This window comes from Hemitrygon akajei, chromosome 11 (assembly GCF_048418815.1).
Source record: "Hemitrygon akajei chromosome 11, sHemAka1.3, whole genome shotgun sequence".
In the NCBI taxonomy this organism is placed as follows: Eukaryota; Metazoa; Chordata; class Chondrichthyes; order Myliobatiformes; family Dasyatidae; genus Hemitrygon; species Hemitrygon akajei.
In genome coordinates this window covers 42,334,806-42,355,215 of record NC_133134.1, presented here as the reverse complement: position 1 = coordinate 42,355,215, position 20,410 = coordinate 42,334,806, and the positions used below count along the sequence as shown (strand labels likewise).

Below are 20,410 nucleotides of genomic sequence, written 5' to 3'. Positions count from 1 at the left end.
TTAGCATGGCCATATCACTCAGTGCTCTAGAAATTTGCATCCCACAGCTATAGCAAGGCTTGTTACAAATATCATCATTAAAGATTTCAATTGATTTGCAAATGTAATATTTATTCGGACATTTGAAGTGGCACAGAACCAAATGTGATGCAAATTTCATGTGCAATGTGTCAACTGCCAATTCAGAGAATATTTCAAATAACTTCAATATCCATACAGACCTGGTAAGTCAGGTCACAGCAAGATCCTTTCTAAGAATCTAACGTATGCCTCTGCAATTCCAGTCTGTCACCTCCGTCAACATTCACTATTCTATAAATTTTCTTACTGAAGCAAAAGTTTCTACTGAATCAAATGATTCTAAAGTATTGGCTCCCAATCATATTTCACCACAAGCATTTTCCAGTTATATATCAAATATATCCAAATGCTACTCCCAAAATATTACTTCACGGTAACTAACAGACTATCAATCCAACTGTACTAATGCAAGTGTTCAATCAAATTCTATAAAGCTATAACCATAACTATAAAGCTATAACTCTTCCAGGTTGAAGAAGAGGGCGGGGAACATCATAAAGGACTCCTCCCATCCTGCGCACGGACTGTTTGATCTGCTTCCGTCTGGTTGGCGCTTCAGATCCCTCCAGACTAAGACTAATAGGCACTGGAGAAGTTTTTTCCCTACTGCGGTCACTTTGCTGAACAGTTAACTGCCGGATAACTGTCGGCTAACTATTACTTGGATTGCACTACCTGTATGTATAATCTATATTTTCATTTATATTTATCATTATTATTGTTATGAGCAGAGAGACAACATCTGCCGGAAGTAAATTCCTTGTATGTGCATAGGTACTTGGCAATTAAAGTCTGATTCTGATTCTGATTCTAATCATACTTTATTGCAACACTTTATCTACGACTCACATCTTTGTTTTTATATTCTAGTCCTCTCCCTCTCAAATTTCAGTGTGAATTCTATCATATTATGATCACTAAGAGTTCCTTTACCTCAAGCTCCCTAATCAAACCTTATTCATAACACAATTCAGAATTGCCTTCCTCCTAGTGGGCTGAACCACAAGCTGCTCTAAAAAACCATCTCATTGGCATTCTACAAATTTCCTCTCTTGGGATCCAGCAACAACTTGGTTCTATGCTTTCCAATCCTATGTCACCATTTTTTAAGGATATTATTTCATTTCTTTTTACTAAAAGCGCCACCCACCCTCTCTGCCTACCTGCCTGTCCTTTCAATACGAAGAATATCCTTGGATGTTCAGCTCCCAAATCTGACCTTCTTTCAGCCATGATTCTCTGAGGCCCTCAATATCACACCACCCAATCTCTAACTGCGCCACCAGGTCATCTACCTTATTCTGTTTACTGTGTGCATTCAAATATAACACCTTTATCACCCTTTTCGATTTTCCCCCATGTTACACTTCAACTCATCCCAATGACTGCAATTTTGCTCTGTCACCTGCCTGTGCTTCATCACATCCTCAGTATGCACTGCATCAACTCATGAAGCAACTGTCCCATCCTCAGACCATCGCTCCGGTTCCTGTCCTCCTGCCAACTTGGTTTAAACCCTCCCCATTACCCTGATATATACACAGGATGGAGAAATACTAGTTACTAATGTTGCAAGAAAGAAAAGGAAAGTAACACAGCATCAGACCCCAAAACAAGTCAGCAGCTCTGCAAGCAGATGGATAGAGAGGATTAGAGACTGATAAGGATTGGGTGCAGAAGAAAGGATAGAAAAAGCACTTGATAAAGGGAATACACAAGAAGAAGCATCTTGTCCGTAAGTCACGCAAATATGCAGGAAGACCCTATTGACTTGAGGAACAAGCCCAAGTGAGAGAAAAGACACAGGGACATCAGTCTGTATTCATATGAATGTGTGCCCATGAACACCGCTGAAAAAGAAGAAATTAAAAAGCAAAGAAGGGTAAAAATGGCTACCCATTTCTGGCTCTAATGGGAACATTACTGATGAACTTAGTTGGTGCAGGATACAAGCTTAGTACTAGCGTAATGCTACTACGACGCCAGTGACCTAGATTCAATTCCCATTCCACTGCTGTCTGAAAGGACTTTGTATGTTCTCCACATGTCCACGTGTGTTTCCACCAGGAATCTTGGTTTCCTTCCATATTACAAAGACACAAGGATTAGTAGGTTAAGTGGTCACGTGGGTGTAATTGGACAGCACTGGCACATTGGAACAGACGGGCATATAACCACTCTGAATCTCTAAAATTACATTCAGTGTTACTAAAATGACATGGTACCTATTTAAAACATAACATACCGTTCCATTCACTGAGCAAAATAAAGATCAAATGTTAATACAAAGTGAATTGAGATTTCTAAAACCTTAATTACATGAATTAAAATAGCTCATTTATTTTCTTAGAAAACATATGAATAATGATAAATTGAATTTAAAAATTAAATCAAAATTATAATTTGCAACAATGCCAGTTCTAGAATGCAACTTATTTGCTTCAATCCATAAATAAAATGAAATTCCATTTCACACATTGTGAAAATATCAATTCTTTGAACACATACCTTGAAGCATTAAAGTTTGGATTGTTTTTAACCAGTAAGTTAATGTAGGCTGTTGAGACCTCATCCGATAACATCAAATTTTCCACAAGTTTCAGGTTTTCTGCATTTGCTGCGAACACTTGAAGCTGCACAGAATTTGAAATTAGAAGATTTACCTCAGATAATAAGTGAAACTTAAATTTTCTTAGCCAATAGTAAGGATATAGCTGGAAGCTTGACACATATCAGATAGAAAACTGGTTGATTTTGGTTTACAGCTGTGCATTCACCTATCAGGATCTTGGATAAATACTCAAATTGTAACCTGAAGATATCAAGTGGATCCTACAACTGCATCCTCCAGCGGGCAGCTGCAGTGCACTTCTAGCATCTACTACATCATGTGACGATCAAACCGGGCGTTCCAAGTAAATTTCCATCTTTGCTTTGTGGAGTCAGGATGACCAGATGTAAGTGTCAAATGGGTTCTTTTATAATGCACAAAAATCCGGCCTATGTATTATATAAATCCCTTCCAAGAATGGTGGTGATTGAGTTGGAGAAGAGCTCGGTTGCATAAGGTAGCCAGGGCCTTTTTAACCCTCAGCTTATTTTGGGTAGCGACACCTGATATCTGACCTGGACCACTCCTGCATCCCTATTCTAGCATGATTAAATTTCTAAGCCTTCTACTCATGTGAATTCTGATTCTAAGAACTGAATAAAAAGGAGTACTTACCAATGTTTCATTTTCGGAGAATGATTGAAGGTCAGAGAGTGAGACTTGACTCAGATACAGTCCCAGATATTGAGAGAACCACGCAGTGGAGTTCAGGACTGGATCACGAGCATTGTAACATTTCGGTCTGGGTTCTAATGTACAAAATGAATAAAGTACTGTGATCATGGAAAAAGTACTTGAAAATTCATCTACTTTGTATCTCAACATTACTGGTTCATCTACCAACATAATTATCTTTATAATGTGAGCACAAGGTCTGGGTGGGAAATATCAATAACCATTTGACAGCAGCTCAGTGCAACTGCATTCTGCTTGTCGAGCTTGAACATAGACTGAGAAATCACCTACAATAATTAAAATATGGCTGGGGGTGCACATTCGGAAAGCGTCTTAAGTGATAACGGAAGATCCACTTGGATTTCCTATAACGAATGCAGGTTTCACTCTGAAAACTGATAGGATTGAAAATCATGACATTGGAAAAGGGATTTGTGGAGAGGATTGGCCTGTCAGATACAACACTTGACTTGACATGGAAACAAATCCACATAAATTCAGAGACACAAGAGATACTGCAGATACCGGAAATCTAGAGCAATACACACAATGTGCTGGAGGAGCTCGGAAGGTCAGGCAGCATCTATCAATGGGAAGGAACAGTCAATGTTTTGGACTGAGACTCTTCATCCAGACGGAAAAGGAAAGGAGAAGAAGTCAGGATAAGAAGGTGGGGGAGGGGAGGAAGTAATACAAGGTGGCAGGTGACAGGTGAAACCAGGAGAGGGGGGTGGTGAAGTAAAGAGCTGGGAAGTTGACTGTAGGAAGAGACAAACGGCTGGAGAAGGGGGAGTCTGACAGGACTGGACAGACCAGGGAAGAAAGGACAGGGGGAGGAGCACCAGAGGGAGGTGATGGGCGGGTAAGAAGAGAAGTTGTGAAAGAGAAAGGAAAACAAGGATGGGGAATGGAAAAGTAGAGGAGGGGGAGGGGCAATTACCAGAAGATCAAGAACTGAATTTTCATTCCCTCAGGTTGGAGACCACCCAGACAAAGTATAAGATCTTGCTCTTCCAACCTGAATGTGGCTTTATCATGGCAGTAGTGAAGGCCATGAACTGACATGTCAGAGTGGGAATGGGAAGAATTGAACTGGGTGACCATCGAGAAATCCTGCTTTTTCTGGTGGTTGGAGGGTAGGTGCTTGGCGAAGTGGTCTCCCAATCTATGTTGCATCTCACTGATATACAGGAGACCACACTGGGAGCACCAGATACAGTATATGACCCCGACAGACTCACAAGTGAGGTATGGCCTCACCTGGAAGGACTGTGTGGGGCCTTGGAAGGTGGAGGGGCAGGTGTGCCATATAAATTCAGATGGCGGTTTTCCAACAACTGACGGATTATGGGCGGCACCCTGGAATCGTTCAATGCCTGGAGTTAATCTGCAGCACTGAGAGTTCAAGCCCAGACAGCCGAGCATCAAACTGCAGAGAGCATGAAAATCTTGGATCTTATCTCTGCAAATCATCACCTCTGGGCAATCAGCCTCTGGATGGCCGTGAGTAACATTAACTCTGGCTGCTGATTCAATTTGACACAGGCAGTTTATAATAATTCCACCTCGGCAGCTTGGAAACGGGAAAGCATAACTTTACCTTGCTGTAGATAGGATTTGATACCATCATAGATTTCCTTCTGTTTGTCCACAGTAAGTTCTTTGTACGGAGCATTCAGCGCTCTTACGCTAAAGGTGAAATTTAATAACATTTAGAATTTCATCATCAGCTTGAGCTCAGTTACTGAAAAATTGAGTTTAAATTACGACAATAAAATGAGAGCAGATCAACAAAGGACCGAATGACAATGTGTCAACTCTTGCAGAGTTGGGCGTGACTCGAGTACATGCTCGATTTGCAAAAGAGTGGCCTCTCAGACTCTCTTTTGCATATTCTGATCTGATCGTATACAACACCATGAGCAACAAAGAAATTAAACATTCTTTGAAAGTATGCTACTTCCAGTCAATCAATTGGTTGCAGTACAGTGCAGACTTATTGAGAAAGCCAATATACAAAGTACATAGCATGATTTGCACACTGCGGTATTTACCCTTGGAATATACACTAAACATGCCCATGATCGTACTTACACTTTCTGGTAGGACAGGCACCCAATCCTCAGGCTGTTGTTGGAAGACAAGAGGGTAAAGGTGATAAATGGCAGATATGGTGTCAGCCTGAAATTAAGCCATTTATCTACCTCGGTGTCATTTAGTGCAGCTAAACTGCTGGTAAACTGAGGCCACACACCCTCGATGATTGCAGCTCGATTAGCAGGAAACAGTATACTCTGGGAAAGCAGAATGAAACGGGCTGTATTAGAATGAATGCCCATAAATGAAACAAAATGGTGTTATCCCCATAGCTTGTCAGAGGATTTTGACATTCAGCCCACTCATGGAGATCAACATCACTAAACAGGAAATATGTTTCAGCATCAAAGTCAGATTTTGCAGGAAATAATGTTAATGCTTCCTGATTCAGCTCCACAAGATCAAACTCCTCCACGTCAAATCGTTTGTCTGAGGTCACATCACTGCCAGTAATTTAAATGGGGCTTCTCACCCCAACACTGTATGCTTGGATTTTCCAATGGGAACTCGTACAGGTTTTAACCAGCACATCAGCTGTGATGAGAAAGGCACAGGGAAGAAATAAAAATCCACCAACCCAAATAATTCCCATCCATGTACACTTGTTAACATATTTGCACAGTATCTACTCCCATTACATCAGTGATCTTTTAAGTGTCAATCACCGGAAATCATTCTCAAATCGCAGAGTAATATTCGTGGTAACAAACACAAGATGCTGGAAATCCAGAGGAACACATAGAAAATGCTGGAGGAACTCAGCAGGTCAGGCAGCATATATAGAAATGAATAAATAATTGATGTTTCAGTCCGACACCCTTCATTAGGACTGGAAAGGAAGGGAAAGATACCAGAATAAAAAGGTGGGGGGTGGGGAGTAGAACGAAGCTTGTTGGAAGCTGATAGGTTTGTCCAGGTGGGTGGGAAAGGTCAAGGGCTGAAGAAGGAGGAATCTGATAAGAGACGAAAGTAGACCATGGAGGAAAAAGGAGGAGGAGGGGACCCAGAGGGAAGTAATAGGCAGGTGAGAAGATTTTAAATTAAGGTGTCCTTTCTTTATTTGAAGTCTCCAGTTTAATATGACTGCATCCTGCTACTGAAAAACTAAACAACTGCCTCTCACCTTTTGGGTGTTTTCATTGAATTGATCTATGAATGAAGCCAGTTTCTGAATGGGTTGGATGGAGACCAACACTGAGGTCAGCAGCCGGTTGTTATCGATGAATCCTGGCATGCTCAGCACATCAGCCAATTCACGGGGCTCAGTAACATTGAGCAACTGTAAACACACAAAATGAAATTCGATCGACATAACCAGAAACAGACCATGTAACACACCTGAATGCATGCTCAAAATAACTTTCAATTTGCATTAGACTATTGACAATCACCATGGCTAATATTATTTTAAGTGGCAAACTAACAATCACACCAGCTCTCGCACACACCGACTCACAGAAAGAAAAAATATTGGCTTTTACCTCAGGAACGAGGAAAAATGCATCTGTCAGTTTGAGCAATTTGGAGAAACTCTGGAAATAGCTGTTCAGGTAGATTGTAACGCTGCCATTTACATAACAACGTGGTGGGAACGCTGCAAGAAAACAAAATCATAAGTATCCGCTTTCAAACAGAGACGATATTTTATTTACTTTAAATGTGTGGTAGCTAGATATGTTGCCGGCTAACATAGCTGAATGATCTGGACACAGTGAAAACAAATACCAGTTACTCTTCTTTTTCATTGACGAATGCTTTTCGGACTTACCTGTGCTATTGAGGTAACCAAGGATCCATACTCTCAGCACGGTCTCTTTTGTTTCACGTGGCATATCGCTGAATCCATAATTGAGGCCATTTAGGCTAAACAAAAAAAAGTTAATGACATTTATTACATAAAACTAATGAAAACATTTTTAGTATCCTTCCTAAATGAGGCTTCAATGTTCACGCAGGCATCTAGACTGAAAGCTTATCCTAATTCCGTCATTAAAGTTGTTATGATGCCACGAACCTCTGACAACGAACACTCCCTTCCCCTTCTGTCTTTTTTCATTCCCAATTCCAGCTCCTTCGCTTACAACTTTCATTCTCCTCACCTGCCCATCACTCCCCTGTGGTGTCTCTCCTCCTTCCCATTCTCTTCTAGTATCATAGTCCTTCTTCTTCTGCCCTTTACCTCTTCCACCAATCATCTCCTAACTTCTCAATTTATTCCCCCTTCACCTGGTTTCACCTATCACTTGCCAACTTGTACTCATACCCCTTCCCCTATCTTTGTATTCTGGTTTCTACCTCCCTACTTTCTAGTCCTGATTTAGGGTCTTGGCTCAACATGTCAACTGTTTATTCCTCTCCATAGACGCTGCCTGACCTGTTGAGTTCTTCCAGCAATTTGTTTCTTCTCTGGATTTCCAGCATCTGCAGAGCCTCTGGAATCACAGACTTGCATACAAATCTTGATACAAAGCTGAAGTATTTCACAAATTCTATCTAGCTCTACCGTTATCTTTTTCTTGGAACTCATGCAGCATGCATTGCTGTCCAATGCAACTTTTGATAAATTTGCAACATATTTTGGAGTGTCTTGCTGCATTCAGATAAGTATGGCACTTCGAACTTGCGTCATGCAGGCACTACAGGAGTGCTGTACAGCTATGAACAAGTTACATACTTCTCCATGCAGCAATAGATTATTGTAAGAGAGAGACATTCACTCACACTGCTCGATAACCTTCACAGCTTAGATTTCTTCTCAGAAGAGGTCTCAGCACTGACTGAGAAATGCCAGCAATGAACGGCTGGAATTGCCTCTGGAACCACTTTCTCAGGAAGATGGTACTTGTTAAGTTTTCACTGGTTCTCACAGCCTCCCACAGGGCATTCATAAATGTGATCTTTGTCATCAGGGGAATTACTGTCATGTTCTGTGTCTGAAAGAAAACACAGCAGGTGATCAGTGAACAGAGAGATTTCTTGCACAGGTCTGAAACCAGACAATTCTGAATGAGAATGAAATTGGAATATTTCTGTATCAAAATATCATGCAGTAGAATTGGACAGAGCAACAACAGTCATGTTAGCTGCAGAAAATTCATTCCATGACAGTGTCTACATCTTTTAAATTATTTACCCTGTTGTTGAACATGTGCAGTGCCTCCATCAATGTGGCTCTGTCAAGCTTCTGAAGGAAAACAGTCAGGGCAGTTTCATCTGACCTATTCAGAGCCTTTGGACCAGTGAAGCACAGAAAGATGTCTGACAAGAGGTCACTGCTTAGATGTGAAAGCAGCAGAGGAGTCTGCAGAGATAAATGTGATATAAAAGAAGATTAAAACAGCCCAGAATACTGACGTGAAGTATCAACAAATAAGTAAGGCTCAACTAAGTACATGAGCCAATGTGCTCACAGAAGTCATTAACATACAGTCTTAACAGAGCTGCTCTACAACTACATTGCTTAATTTAAGTACAAATGGCGATTGCATGAAATTCTAGTCAGTGGCAATGCTTACCTCTGCACAAGCAAACTGTGCAATACTGAAGCTGCAGGTATGGCTTCTGTTAACGTTAATCAGGAAATTGTTCAAAGCCAAACTATGGAAAGAAAATAAAATCAATTTTAGAGAAGGAAATTAGTTGAGAAACAAACAACAAAACACCCACTTTCTTTGCTAAATGTTCATCATAAAATATAAATCAAACTTATACTTCTTGTCATCTGCCATTCTGGCACAATAGGTATTTGGGCATCCTCAATGTCAGATGCAGTCAGCCAATAACAACTTTAAAAAATCTCTTAAGCAAAGTGATTGTAGTCCAGTTCTTACCTGTTCACACCGGCACACAATCTTGTATCTGTTTGAAAAAGTAGAAAAGAATTAATACATGGGAACCATAACACAGATTAACCAAAGAATTCATTATAAGTGTGGTTTGAGCACTCACCATTAACTGTGGCATTATCAGGCTAAAGATGAGAAAGAACAATTATTAATTTAATACTTTTTCATTCTGAATTGATCTGATAAATGTAAGATGATTTTGTAAAGTGTTACTGGTGTTGAACAGTACTAGATTTTTTCTTACCCTGTCAGTAGGCTGGGCTTCTGAAAACAAACAGAAAACATTATTGTTACAAGGTTATCCTGATTACGTGCTATGATTCTTAACAGTAATTTATCAAAAAAGAAACCACACTGAAAGTTATTGACCCTGGAAGGATGAGTACAAAAATGTAACATTTGAGCTGGCTCCACCATTGCTGTAATGCAGTAACCTGCCATCCAACCTTTGTGAAATCATGGCAGTTGGCATCTGGCTCATGAGTAACAATTCCCCTCCTCCCTTGAAACACGTTGTCGAGCAGATGCCGCATTACCAGATGCACTGAAACATTTATCAGAATACTGTGTAATATCTAAAACCATCTATTTAAGCCGATTGGGGAATCAACAGAACTCCAAAAGACTAGAAAATCTGCTGGTCCGACACCACCAAATCCCAAGAGCTTTACCACCCAAACCCTTCATTAAAATAGATGTCTTGACAAAAAAACTTAAGCTCTTTAGAGCATCAATTCCTGAGAATTTCATCAATGGTAACCACAGGACGTTGACTGGATGGCGTGGGGAAGGGGAATGAAGCAATGGTAATACCATTGACTGTCTACTGTGATTAAGATGATGCTCGCCTGCAGTGTAAAGGTTACTTGCCACATTTCATCACGTGTCCAAATGTTACCCTGGCTTGGTTCTGTGGGCACTGGCTGAGAAACTGTAAATGAATTTCAAAACAATGCAATCTGCAACAAACAACTCTAACTTTGACCTAATGAAGAAAAAGCTGAAGACAGTTAGGCAGAGGACACAATTCTGAAGAACTCCTGCAGCAAAATCATGGGGCCGTGACCTTGAGCAACTGCAACCATCCTCCTTTATATAAAGTATAACTCTAACTGCTGTGGGTCTTGCCGATTGATACCCAGTGACTTCACTTTCACCTGGGTGTCCTTATTCAGACTCTGATGGAAAGGGCCACCATTCAAGATTCACCTCTAGAATTTATCTCTATAGACTCTTGTTGGACCAAAGCAGTGGAGTTCTGAGCTGATTAGTTCTGAAAAACCCAAACCAGACATCAAACTAAGGAGATCATAACAGTTTTCTTCATTTTAAAAATGATTGCGAGTGGATGGCAATCATCGTGATTCAGGAAATTTATAGGAAATTGTGTAAGATTTTGCAGTAAAGGCGTTTGTTGAAATATCCAAGCATTGCAATTCAATATCTAACTATAGCAAGCACTTTCTCCTTCTCATGAGGCAGTTACCTGGAAAATCTCCAAGCAGCCCAACTTTCCGAACTTCAGACTCATTGTGCGAGGCTATCCAGACTTGAACTACGGTTTCATTCACTCCACTTCGAAGAGCTCGAAGGTTAAATCCAAGCAAGTCGATCAGATTCTGGGCACTCAGACCCTGAGATAAAAACACAAGTCATGAATGAACATTACATGTAATAATTTATTGCATCAAATTTGACATCAAACAAACCAACTGCAGGATGGAATGAGTTGATAAGGGATCAGAATTATTGCAAAATTTGTTTGGAGTTTCATTTATTACTGACGATGAAGTTTTTTTTACATTGCAAGATCTTCAGAGGAAATTGCACTGTCACTGATGTTGATCACCATAATCGACGGTCTTCATATCTTATCCCTGGAGACTGATTATTATGATAACTACATAACTACAGACTTCTGAAACTGAAGGGAAAAAAGCATTGCTGAATAAATTCAAAACATGTTGAAGTATGCATTAAATCAGGCAGTATATAAGGAGCAAGAAACCTGGTTAACAATCATGTTTTTATTTCAGATTTTCAGAACCTGCAGTTTTTTTAAATTTCCAGTGACAAGAGGATCTTCCTCTGTGGTTACCTGGATATCACACTTCTAACTTCTGCCTTTAAAGAAGGCTGTCCCTTTCTTCAGTCAGCATGGGAAAAGGGATGTCAAATAAAGTGATTGAAAGCAATGCATTAGTAAAGCAATCAGAGGTTTGCAATCAATAATTTGTACCTTCACTTCTTCCGGATTCAAATTCTTGAAAGTTGCAAAGTCCATGTTAACTCGATTATTTGCAAGAAACCTCAAGTTAAAAGTTGAGGCACCACCTGCAGAAAGAAGAGACACTTTAGAAATAAGTGCTGCAGTGCGACAGATTATACAGGATTCACTACGTTGGAGTAATTTTCAGCAAGTTTTGTGGGCTGCTCCAGGACTTCCATTTGGTTCTCTACTCTGTTGTCCTCTGATTTCCCACTGGGGGGAAATGCATTATACAGCTTTAAAGGCTTTATACGGACCCTTTCAGAATCTCAAAGATATTCAAGAACTCAGCTAATTGCTGCAGGATTCTCTGGTCAAGTGCTTGAGTGCCACTCATATTTTCAGTTGGGCAAATGCATTAGCAACCTCTGCAGTCACCAACGTTAAAAACAAACTCATCAACAGAGGGAGCTGGATTGTGTCCCTGCAGCGACAACATACTAACTCCAGGACATTCAGACCAGGGAACATTCTGAGTTCCTTCAGAACATCAGTTCAAGGATTCCAACAAGTATACATTGACATCAGAGTTGGCGACCAGACTGAGTGAAAGGGAACTCTCATGTTACTCACCCAGATACACCTTTATCAGCTGATAGTATGCGATTGGGTTTTGTTGCTGAGCATTCAGTTCAAGGACGGCCTGATTGTAAAGAATGTTCTTAAGGGGCTGAGAACACGCAGTGAAATCCAGAGCGCCTGCATCCCTGTGGGAATAAGGGTACAATGTCAGACTTGGCTTGCACTTCAACAAATGCATCTGTGCAGCTGTGGACACATGTCTGCAGTTTACAGCACAAAGAAATGCCCTTTCTTTGATACAATCTGCATGAATGAAATGCTCAAACTGCAACAGCCAGTTGAATTGGTATATTTTCTCAAAATGACAGAGTCACGGTACCAATACTGTTATGGTAAAGCACCTCAAGGTTAATTGGAAGGAAGGTACTGTACTTGCCACCACTATGATGCCTTACAGAGTTGAATTGTCTGCTCACTCACTGCATAGGCTCATGTTCTAAGAAATTTGTTTGGATTTGAACTTGAGGTAAAATATGACACAAGTGTAAAAAAAATAAACATTGATCTGTGAGGTATCATCTGTTTCACATTGGAAAAGATCAACATTCCATTGTGGAACTGCCTTTATGAACATTCTGATGCATCAGTGTGAGGCTGCCATATTAGAAAAGTACCTGCTGAGATATCAGAGTTGCTGCCTAAGCAAAACAACAGTGTAAACTGCAGTAATGCAATATATATATAATAATTAAAATAATTCTTATATCTCATTATTTTTGGTTTGCAGAAAATGGATTAAAATTTCACATGAAATGTTTTGATATTTGGAATGGAAAATCTTTGCATCACACAAGCCGCATCTACTAGGCCTTGCTAGACCAGACCCACTGCTCAAAATCACCACCAAAGCATCTTGCTTATCCACTGATGTTCATCACCTGTCAATTTACCAACTGAAACTTCTTTCCATTCTGTTCAGCATCTCAAGGTATGGCTGGCATGATCTGGCTCAATTTCTATGTGCTCAGTAAGCAATGTCATAGACTTAGCATCCCTTCCTCAGATGTCTACAAGACATGAAAGCCCAAAAGCAACCATTCTACCATTCTTAAACACCTACTTGGATCAATTCATGACAAACACTGCAAACCTCATTCACTGAAGCTCCTGTCTATTCTTGAGGCACACAGTAGCCTACAGTGGCTTGTTATGTTTCACCACCAACGTTTCACCCTTCCTAAAATAACATCCTTGTGTCCTTCTTAAGAATACTGGAGCCATGAATCCACAGGGAGCAGGCCTTATGGAATTCCAACTCATTTCACCATTTCAGGCATCAACAAAATTCTAAACTGAGTTTGACACTCACGTCAGGTTTGAAATCTTCATCAGCTGTTCTTCATCCAAAGTGCACAAGTTGTTTCCACCAATAGCTTTCAAAGAAACTACATTAAGACTACCATCTAACTGCAGGTATCTTCCAATGATGGCTTTAACCTGTTGAGTAAATTTGGAGAACACAGAAGAAATTATTAACTGTTCCCCAAAGTACGCTTTGCTTAAACATGTCCTGAAATATTAATTAAATCACTTTCCATTGATGGAATTGTTACTAGTTAGTAATGTCCTTTAATAGAGAAGACAGAGTGGGAAGAAAACTAACTTTGTGGCCTAAATCTCACAATTTCAAACAGCAAAGTTTAATGAACACAATATTTGGAAGTAATTCTATCTGCAGTTCCATTCATGCATTTGTGGCAAAAAGTGAATTCACTGCAGAATATTATTAGCATTCCAGAGATTAAATTCCTGACTCTGTTCCTAACTAAATCTCATTATTAATGTCGACAGCAAAGGTTATGGCAGATAATGCACGAGGCTCGAGCATTATGGATAAAAGAGCATGTTGTTGTAGACCAAAGAGAGGAAATGAGCAGAGTCAGTAGCTTGAAGGAGGTTGTTAGACCTGGTGAGAACATCTGGTGGGTGGTTGAATGGATCAGACAACATTTGAGTTGGACAGAGAAAGTTTCAGGACAAAGGGGAAGAGTGTCAGTCAATGAGATCAGAGGCTCGTGATCTGTCACACTGAAAGTTTGTGCCCAATTTGTATAGGGTTTGATGGATTATCGGATCAAGGGGAGGTACTTGTTGGTTTGTTGGAGATGAGAATGCAATCAGAAGGTTATGACGAGGATGTTTGATCAGCAAGGTGATCAGGATTTGGAGAGGAGGATTCAGAAAGGTACCAATATCTTGTGTTAAAATCTCCTGATTTCATTACCATTGTGTTTTCCAGCTTGTGTGCCAGTATTGCAGAAATAGTTTCCACTCGAGTGATATTCCAACTGTGGACTTCTGTTGCATTAAATACAGTGGAGATGTTACCCAGCAGTTGAATCTGGCTTTCTGGAAGGCCATTGGGATAAATCTGTTTCAGGAAACGATAAAATGTTAGCTCTGATTTTTGATGGAAAGACTTGCCTCCAGAACATGTCTCTCCTTTTAAAATAATTAGATACAATTGATTTCCATTGCTCCTCATCGCACTTTGAAATAACTCATGTGTTTTATTTCATAGATTGGAAAAGATACCCAGCCTAGGCAGGTTTCATCTCATTCCCTGTTGACACCATTAAGGAGTGATGATGGCAGAACCCTGGAAGCGAGCTCATTTTGCATTGATAGAGACGAGGACTTTGACCCTGAACATTAAACTGAGGTAATTTCTACCTGTTGACATTTTGGTCAAAAAACACATTAGATCTCTGCGACGAAGAAAATGAAGAAGTTCTTTGGAACCTGGAAATTTGTATTCCTATAGGATATTATTGACACAAACAAAGTGGTTACTCATTTTCTTTTCATTTGTGACTTGGTACGCCACATTATATTAACCACTGAGTGATGTTCTTATGCAATGAATGGCAAATAATAAACAAAATGCTCTTCATCTGGTTTCACACGGAGCTAACGTACCTGCAGGAGTTTATTTTTCAGAACTTCCAGCTGAGTTGGGTCAAAGGCAAGAGATCCCATTTGGAGAACACCATCTCTCAGCACAGCGTCACTCAAGCAAAGGTCCAACTGGGCAGCATCATAGACTGCAGGTATGAAGTCATCGATGTCTTCTGGTGCTATTACTCCCTCTGTGCAGACTGAAAATGCAAGCTTCTGTTAGTTGAATAAGAGGTAGGAGTGACAGATTAATGCTGCTGGCTAAGATTTTCTCAAATGGAATAGAGAAGATTTAAAAGGACTGGTGGCACTTTTGATCAAATTAGTACTTATAGCCGTGGGAAAAGATGAGTTATAGAAAATGATCATCAAAACAAACTATATAGGTAGAAATGAAGAATGGAAAACTGTCAGTCACACTGCTGAAAGTACCGAACAACTGCAATCTGTTGATTAAGCTGTCTGAAAACATTCGCACTCTGGGATGATTTTTATGTGGGAGTTGAAGTTTAGTGGAAGCCTTGTCAAACAAACTGACCGTATAATTCTAATGTTAGCCTGCAAAGACTCAGAAGACACTGGGGTGTGCTACAATCTTAAAATATAAGAGCTTAGAGAATGCTGCCTGACTATCTCCACAGGCACTCCCTCCATCACCGACACAGCATGGCCCCATAGTGCACCCTTCACAACAGAATAAAGAAACATGCCATGGCTATTTTGTCAGCACCACTCACGTTCAAACACCGTGGAGAATGAAGGCAGCAAGTGTGGGAATATTGCCCTATGCAAACGCCCGTATTAGACACAAACAGGCCAACTTGAAAATAAGTTTTTTCAGCATTTTAGATCCAAATTCTGGAACTCCCTAATTAATATTATCCCTACCTTGGACAGCACTTGCTCAAGAAATTGACCTGGAAACAGGCTTTCAAGGTCAAGTACAAATGGGCATAATTATGATAGCCTTTGAACAAAGATAGCAGCCAGGACGTGAATTAGAAATTTGCATGATTTACAAAGGCAATTTAGAGAACAGCTGAGAGTCAACCGCATTGTTATGGTTCTGGAGAGAAATGAGAGCCAGAATGGTAAGTAATGAGAATCAGAAACGGGCATATTATCACTGATATCATGAGTGCTGGTAAGTGTTTTTTCTCATTTTGTCAACAAACTAAACTTCAATTTGAACACACCATACTAGAATCTGAACTTAGACCTCAGAATGATCAATCTTTATTTCTAGATTTTTAGTCCAGTAACACATTTATTACACAAGTCCACCGACAACATTGACTAAACATTCACTTGTATTATTTACATACCACTAGTATTGTTTGAGCTTCCTTGTAGTTTGAGCTGAGCAATAAATATCAGCACCTCTCCAGGTGATCTGAATCTTTTTATTTTCTTGAGAAATCTTGGCAGAGCTTGTTTAAGGGTCGGCTGCATGGGGTAAAGAGGAAAAGATGAAGAATGGCACCAAACGAGTTTCCAATGATACGTACATTTTGAAATGCCAGGTACAGCAACAGCAAGAAACGCTTCATTAATGAAAACAGTTGGCGTGTGATTATCAATCCCTCCCATCAACAAGCAAACGCCAATGTAAACGTCAAGTGATAAACATGTTGGAGCAAAAGGTTGTAATCACAGGACAAAACTATTAAAAATGTCTCACCACATCAACTTGGAAATGTATCATCTCGGGGTTCACTAAATCATAATTATCCAGGAAACAATGCACAGCAAGAGGACGTGGTCATAACACCACTGATTGTTGGCTTGAATAGGAGAGTTGAGCCTGAGACAGAGGGTACCGGGACCAGACTAAAGATGAGGAATTGGGGCTGTGGTTGAGAATGAGATGGGTGAGACATGGGGTTTTGGTACTGTAGTGGTTAAGCTGGGGACAGGAATGGCATGGCCGGTGTAGCTAAAGGAAAGAAAGCAAGAAATGGAATCTACCCATTACCTGCAGAGGAGATTCAAAGAGTGCACTAACTACCAAATCACTCTATGTTTTTGGTGCTCTATGTCGATGAATCATGCTAGTTTGAGAGTTTAGCACTAAACAAATTCTTATTAACCATGTCAGTGCTGTACAAGCATAAATAGAATTTTCAATCACATACTATACAAGAACACTGTGTTACGTAATGCAGTATTTCACCAAAACTAACAGTCATGCAGAATATAATATCTTGATCAAGTAGTAACTTAACTCATTGGAGATGTAGATTTTTAGGCATTCTAAGGAAAGTTAACTCTTAAATGACCTCAATTTAACGTAGGAATTCAGAAACAAAGATGATTCTCTCACAAACTGAGCCACTCAATTGATTGCTTAAGCAAGTAAACTATACCCTGTTTATTTGACTCCATGTTGCGGTCAATGCCAAAGGAAGATTTCCAAGCTCTTGTATTGTAGATGATGACCATGATGAAGGTAAACTAGAGACAAAGAAATTGGTCTCTGAGTTAAAGAAGCATTATAAGAAATCATAGCATGAAAATCCAAGCCTTTACAGCCCAAGATTCAACAGGAACCCCATCTTCATCCAAAGGTCCACCCACAAGATACATACATTAATCTGTGCGTCTTTAATTTCCAAGTTAAACAAAACAGAATACATAACAAAATTATTTTTCCATTGTTATTTTATGGAATCATAGCAAATAAAGATTTTCCCTGAAAACTATGAAGCTTCATAATACAAACTATAATGATAACTGATTTACTAGTCACGGGAAATATGCTTGTAAAGAAATCCACAATAAAAGCCATCTTTTGGTAGGACGATCCACATGAAGGAATGGTTCAGGCTAGCAGATACTGATCCAGGCTCCTAGTCAGGTGGTTACTTAAAGTCACTTCCCTCTACAGGGTCTTACATAGATTCTGCTTCATAGATAGTTACACATTCTGCTTAGAAGAAATAATAAAGAATAAATGCAGAAAATTTGGTGTGATCTGTGTTGAAATATGTGAAGGTTTCACACTCACCCATATCTGCTCTTTCCACTTCTCAGGAGGATTTCAATTGCCTCTTTCTGATCATCTCTAAAGGAGACACAATTCTTTAAGGCATCCAGAACCGAAAGATCAGATGCCCTGATAACAGATCCATCAATGTCACAGACCAATCCACCCAGTATTGTCAAGTCTTCCTTGGTCAGGTTGCTGTTCATAATTCCCTGAGTATGCATCAAAAGAGCAGCATTAATTCTGAAGGATATCAGTGAACACAAAAGAACCTCAATAAGTCTGTTTCATTCTTAAGAGCACTCTCATCACATGAAGTAACAAAACCACAATCAAAGATATGGAGGATCTTAATACCTACCAAACACATTCTAGCATCATTCAGAATATTTCGCTCTCTCGCTGATACTTTTCTTAAGATGTTGACATTTGATTTCCCAACTAGTTTGTAGAAATCCCGGCAATTGTATGAAGCCCTGAAGTATTGATAACTATAACATGAAAAAATATGCTTATGAATATGAAGAGTCATTTGCAATTTATCGAGCCTTAATGTATATATCCTTCAGCTCCCAACACCATCCCCATTTGATTGCTGAACTATCCTCAATTCATTGTAAAACAATGGGCAATGTACTCTCCCTGAAGATCTGATTCAGGTCACTTTGGAAACCTCAGTGGAAACGGATGTAGCACTTCCTGGTAGATTAACTTTTCTCTGGCAGATGAAGATCAAGAGATGTCATTCCCTGTGGAACGCTCGTTTTGGAGCATTGCAAGGAAGACTGGACCACAATAATCTGACCAATGATCATTGCTGGTCTCTCCTGTTGCTAGCAGATATCAACAGTGCAACAGTAGACCACAGCCTCGCAATGCTATCTACAATTACTTTTTGTCCCTTTTGTTTCACAAACAACATCTCTCCCTGGGCTACTCTCAGTACTGGCTAACCCATCAACTAATGTCATCCCAATTTCTCACATCACCCTCGGGAACTGAGGGTTCAGGAGTAAGCAATGAGCATTCTGACTGAAAAAAAACGTGGGTTGTAGGCCTATGAAAGCTCCAATTAAACACACTGGAAGTTACAGCAGAGTTGGAAAAAAAAACATCAGTATCAATAAAGTAACTGAGGAAATTATCAAAGAATATAACATACTTGAACAGCAGAACATCCCCAGGCAAGGCATCCAAGGGCACTTCCATACTTTCAGAAGCGAGTCTGCCAGAAATGCACTCAAGCTGGAAAGACAGACCACAATGTCACATTGGGACCAGAAGCACTGATTTCTCAGTTATCTTCCTTACTATAGTGTTTTGCTGCAGTAGGTGATGACATGGGAGCTTCCTTTGATACTGACAAGTGGGACATACCACAATTTGACAATCTTCAAGAATCCCATACATCTGAAAACTTAGCATCATTACTGTCTACCTTTAAAATTCATTCAGAGATCAGTTCACAACTTACATAGAAATTTATTTCCAAAATAAACACCCCCCCTTTTTATTCAATCCATCAGTGACAATCTATTGCCTTGCATCTACACGTGTTTTTGAGAATAATTTTACCTGACTTTCATCAAGCATAATCCCTTTAACCTTCATTGCTTGAACAAGCTTCAAAAATGTCTGAAAATCCAGGGCTTTTGTTGCTCCACAACTGAAACCTCGCAGGACAGCCACTGAAAATCTGGAAAGGTATGGCATTATTAATTTCTAAATGTTCCTAATTCCCTGACTTTCAAATCTCTTATCATAACCTCTACATCACAGGTTTCTCAGCATATAGCCCATGAGTGACTGAAAAGCACTTTGCTTATTTCATTTATTTAACCCTCTTCAATGAGCCCACCATTGTCATGAAACATACTGGAGATTAGAAATAAAAATGTAAAGAAATCCGGGTGTTATGACATTAGTCATACTCTGTGCACTAAATATTTCACCTATGAACACAACTCTGTAAAAATCAATGAGAGCCCTCTATTCACACCAGTTTAATTATTGAGGCAAGTTGAACATAACACATCACTTGAATAAATATGCCTGCTTTAGAAACTACATATAAGGTTACACTAAACTCAACTAAATCAACAAATTAAATACAAAAAGATAATAGGCAAAATAAAGGCAGAAATTAAAAGAGAATTGCTTACATCTCAAAATTGTTGTTGTATCTGACCAGCCTTTCAAAGAACACAGCGGACTGTGGAATAAAAGCATTTTAATTATTGATTAACACAATAGGGTCGTAGTCTGTTTATACACGATTACAACATAAATGGGATAACATTCCCGACATCTTTAAATTAATGCACAATTCCCAACTGCAGCTGATTTTCATTCCAGCCATTGTCTCT

At 39.7% G+C, this 20,410-nt stretch overlaps 1 protein-coding gene across 1 annotated transcript in view; it reads right to left on the bottom strand.

Annotated features, from left to right (window-relative positions):
• Positions 1 to 20,410, bottom strand: part of LOC140736333 (uncharacterized) — a 457,303-nt gene that overhangs the window by 123,972 nt on the left and 312,921 nt on the right. Inside the window, exons 169-194 of the mRNA XM_073062333.1 lie at positions 20,207 to 20,256; positions 19,620 to 19,740; positions 19,207 to 19,289; positions 18,406 to 18,535; positions 18,066 to 18,256; positions 17,425 to 17,512; positions 16,384 to 16,504; positions 15,080 to 15,258; positions 14,385 to 14,531; positions 13,470 to 13,597; positions 12,152 to 12,285; positions 11,549 to 11,643; positions 10,796 to 10,943; positions 9,554 to 9,573; positions 9,413 to 9,434; positions 9,295 to 9,322; positions 8,980 to 9,061; positions 8,598 to 8,765; positions 8,186 to 8,397; positions 7,233 to 7,327; positions 6,946 to 7,058; positions 6,588 to 6,743; positions 5,462 to 5,661; positions 4,968 to 5,056; positions 3,308 to 3,441; positions 2,590 to 2,714 (exon numbers count right to left, since the gene is read on the bottom strand). Of these exons, the coding sequence (XP_072918434.1) occupies positions 2,590 to 2,714; positions 3,308 to 3,441; positions 4,968 to 5,056; positions 5,462 to 5,661; positions 6,588 to 6,743; positions 6,946 to 7,058; positions 7,233 to 7,327; positions 8,186 to 8,397; positions 8,598 to 8,765; positions 8,980 to 9,061; positions 9,295 to 9,322; positions 9,413 to 9,434; positions 9,554 to 9,573; positions 10,796 to 10,943; positions 11,549 to 11,643; positions 12,152 to 12,285; positions 13,470 to 13,597; positions 14,385 to 14,531; positions 15,080 to 15,258; positions 16,384 to 16,504; positions 17,425 to 17,512; positions 18,066 to 18,256; positions 18,406 to 18,535; positions 19,207 to 19,289; positions 19,620 to 19,740; positions 20,207 to 20,256 (3,059 nt within the window). The remainder of the gene's footprint in view (positions 1 to 2,589; positions 2,715 to 3,307; positions 3,442 to 4,967; positions 5,057 to 5,461; positions 5,662 to 6,587; positions 6,744 to 6,945; positions 7,059 to 7,232; positions 7,328 to 8,185; positions 8,398 to 8,597; positions 8,766 to 8,979; positions 9,062 to 9,294; positions 9,323 to 9,412; positions 9,435 to 9,553; positions 9,574 to 10,795; positions 10,944 to 11,548; positions 11,644 to 12,151; positions 12,286 to 13,469; positions 13,598 to 14,384; positions 14,532 to 15,079; positions 15,259 to 16,383; positions 16,505 to 17,424; positions 17,513 to 18,065; positions 18,257 to 18,405; positions 18,536 to 19,206; positions 19,290 to 19,619; positions 19,741 to 20,206; positions 20,257 to 20,410) is intronic.